This window comes from Aptenodytes patagonicus, unplaced genomic scaffold, assembly GCF_965638725.1.
Source record: "Aptenodytes patagonicus unplaced genomic scaffold, bAptPat1.pri.cur scaffold_665, whole genome shotgun sequence".
NCBI classification, from domain to species: domain Eukaryota; kingdom Metazoa; phylum Chordata; class Aves; order Sphenisciformes; family Spheniscidae; genus Aptenodytes; species Aptenodytes patagonicus.
The window spans coordinates 1-2,000 of NW_027472559.1; the positions used below are offsets into that span (position 1 = coordinate 1).

At 58.9% G+C, this 2,000-nt stretch overlaps 1 protein-coding gene across 1 annotated transcript; it reads left to right on the forward strand.

The window, feature by feature from the left end:
• Positions 1-113: 113 nt before the first annotated feature.
• Positions 114-1,900, forward strand: LOC143174069 (adaptin ear-binding coat-associated protein 2-like; the record flags this gene model as incomplete). Its single annotated transcript, XM_076364157.1, is given in 5 exon segments — positions 114-214; positions 315-419; positions 895-976; positions 1,549-1,603; positions 1,605-1,900. Coding segments are annotated over 5 exon segments (502 nt in total), but the record flags the coding sequence as incomplete, so codon positions are not given.
• Between the last annotated feature and the right edge of the window lie 100 nt (positions 1,901-2,000).

Consider the following 2,000-nt stretch of genomic DNA (forward strand, 5'->3'; position numbering starts at 1 on the left):
AGTCGAGCAGACGAGCTCCACGATGTCTTATGGGGGTATTAAAATGGGTCGGTGGCGTTGTCTGGGACGTGAGAGGCGGCTCAGACGTTGGTCGCCGTTTCCTCTTTTTCCAGAGCTGCAGAGTGGCAGCTGGACCAGCCGGCGTGGAGCGGCAGGCTGCGGATCACGGCCAAGGGCAAGATCGCGTTCATTAAGCTGGAGGACAAGACCTCGGGTAAGGAGGAGGAGGAGGGAAGGCGACGGCTCCGCGCCTCTCCGTGGGGAGGAAGACGCTACGCCCTGGCATTAACCCGCTCCCGTTTTCTCTTTTTCAGGAGAGCTTTTTGCCCAGGCGCCGGTGGAGCAGTTCCCTGGCATCGCTGTGGAGAGCGTGACGGACTCCAGCAGATATTTCGTCATCCGGATCGAAGACGGGAACGGTACGTCGCGATGCGTGGGGACAGGTTGGGGAATCACCTCAGACAGCCTTCAGTGCCCTCGCTGCTCTTGTTTGTGAAGGATTCCGCCTTTCAAGGGCTAAATATTCTCTGCAGACGGTGGCAAAGAGGCGAATTATCTCGCTCCCACGCGCCAGCCGCGCTCTGTCCTTCACCAGGAATAAAACCGGTTTAATTTTGCTGCTCGGCGTTAGCGTGAGGACGCCTCTGCGTGCAGGATCATCACCGTGATGCCAACCTCTGCTTCGACTCGCTTATATTAATTCAAAAGCCGGTTTTACTAAGCCTGTACGTGCAACCGGCAAGCTAAAGATACCTCCAGTCTCAGATCTCAGTCTCCGGAGTCCCAGCTCCAGCTGGAGGAGGCGGCGGGCACGGGGGTGTGCGGGACGGGGTATCCCCTCCCTCTTCCTCCGCTGCTTTGCGATTCCAGCCCCTGCTCTTCCTCCTTCCCCAGGCCGCCGAGCTTTCATCGGAGTCGGCTTTGTCGACCGAGGGGATGCTTTTGACTTCAACGTGGCTCTCCAAGACCATTTTAAGTGAGTTCGTGCCTCTCCCTGTGTCCTCTCAGCTCGACTCTTTTTGCGGATTTCCGCCAGAAACGGTGGGGGAGAGGAAGCTGTGAGCTCCTGTCGCGCTTGAGCGGGCGAGCGGGGCGTAAAGGGGTGGAAATGCCTGTTTCTCTGCTCAGCCTTTGCGCAGGCAGCTCTCCTTCTCTCAAATATTTCCTAGCCTGTCTTACTGGGATCCCAAACTGGGCTTCCCAGTCTGAAATTGGGCGAATTCCCTAATTCCTTCTCTTCACGTGCCGCCGGTAAGGGCTGCTCCCGGGGGACGGGGATGCTGCTCCAGCTGCTGGCAGACGGTGGGGCTTTGGGGCAGGATGGGATGTGCTGCTGGCTGGGGGATCTGAGCGCTGGCAGCCGCTGGTGGGAATCGTTCCCCTGGCGCTGCCCGTACCCTGTCACTCCGTCAGGCGAGGTCTCGGATCGCATCCAGCGCCTTTAAAGAGCTGCTGCCAGGCGGAGGGGATGATCTCAGGCAGGATTTGTCCGGGAGAGCCTCAGGCTGGTCGTTGACGTGTCCTTTTCTGCTCGTGTAATTCCTGCAGGTGGGTGAGGCAGCAGAGCGAGCTGGCCAGACAGGCCGAGAACCCCGATCAGGGACCCAAAACTGGATCTGGGCTTCAAGGAGGGGCAAACCATCAAACTCAACATTGCGGTGAGGGGCTTTTTCCGGCTAAATCCGCTCCCGACTTTTTCCCTTGGGTGGCACAAGAGGAAGCGGCGGCTTCGCCCCGAAATCCCGGTGCAGAGCCCTTCGTGATAACGCCGCGTGCAGTGATTTGCAGGGGGGTTGTGTTACAGTTCCCGGTTACGGAACCGGGTCTGTGGGTTCGTGGTGGGGATTTGCGGGTAAAAAACATCCTTGGTTTGACCCCTCTTGCTCCTCCAGCAGTGGGACGTCGCAGCACAGCGGGGTTTGTTTTTTTTTTTCCCCCAGAATAAAGCGATTTGGCTTCGTGGCGAGCTGTGGCTGGGAGGAATCGCGCCTCCGGCTCGG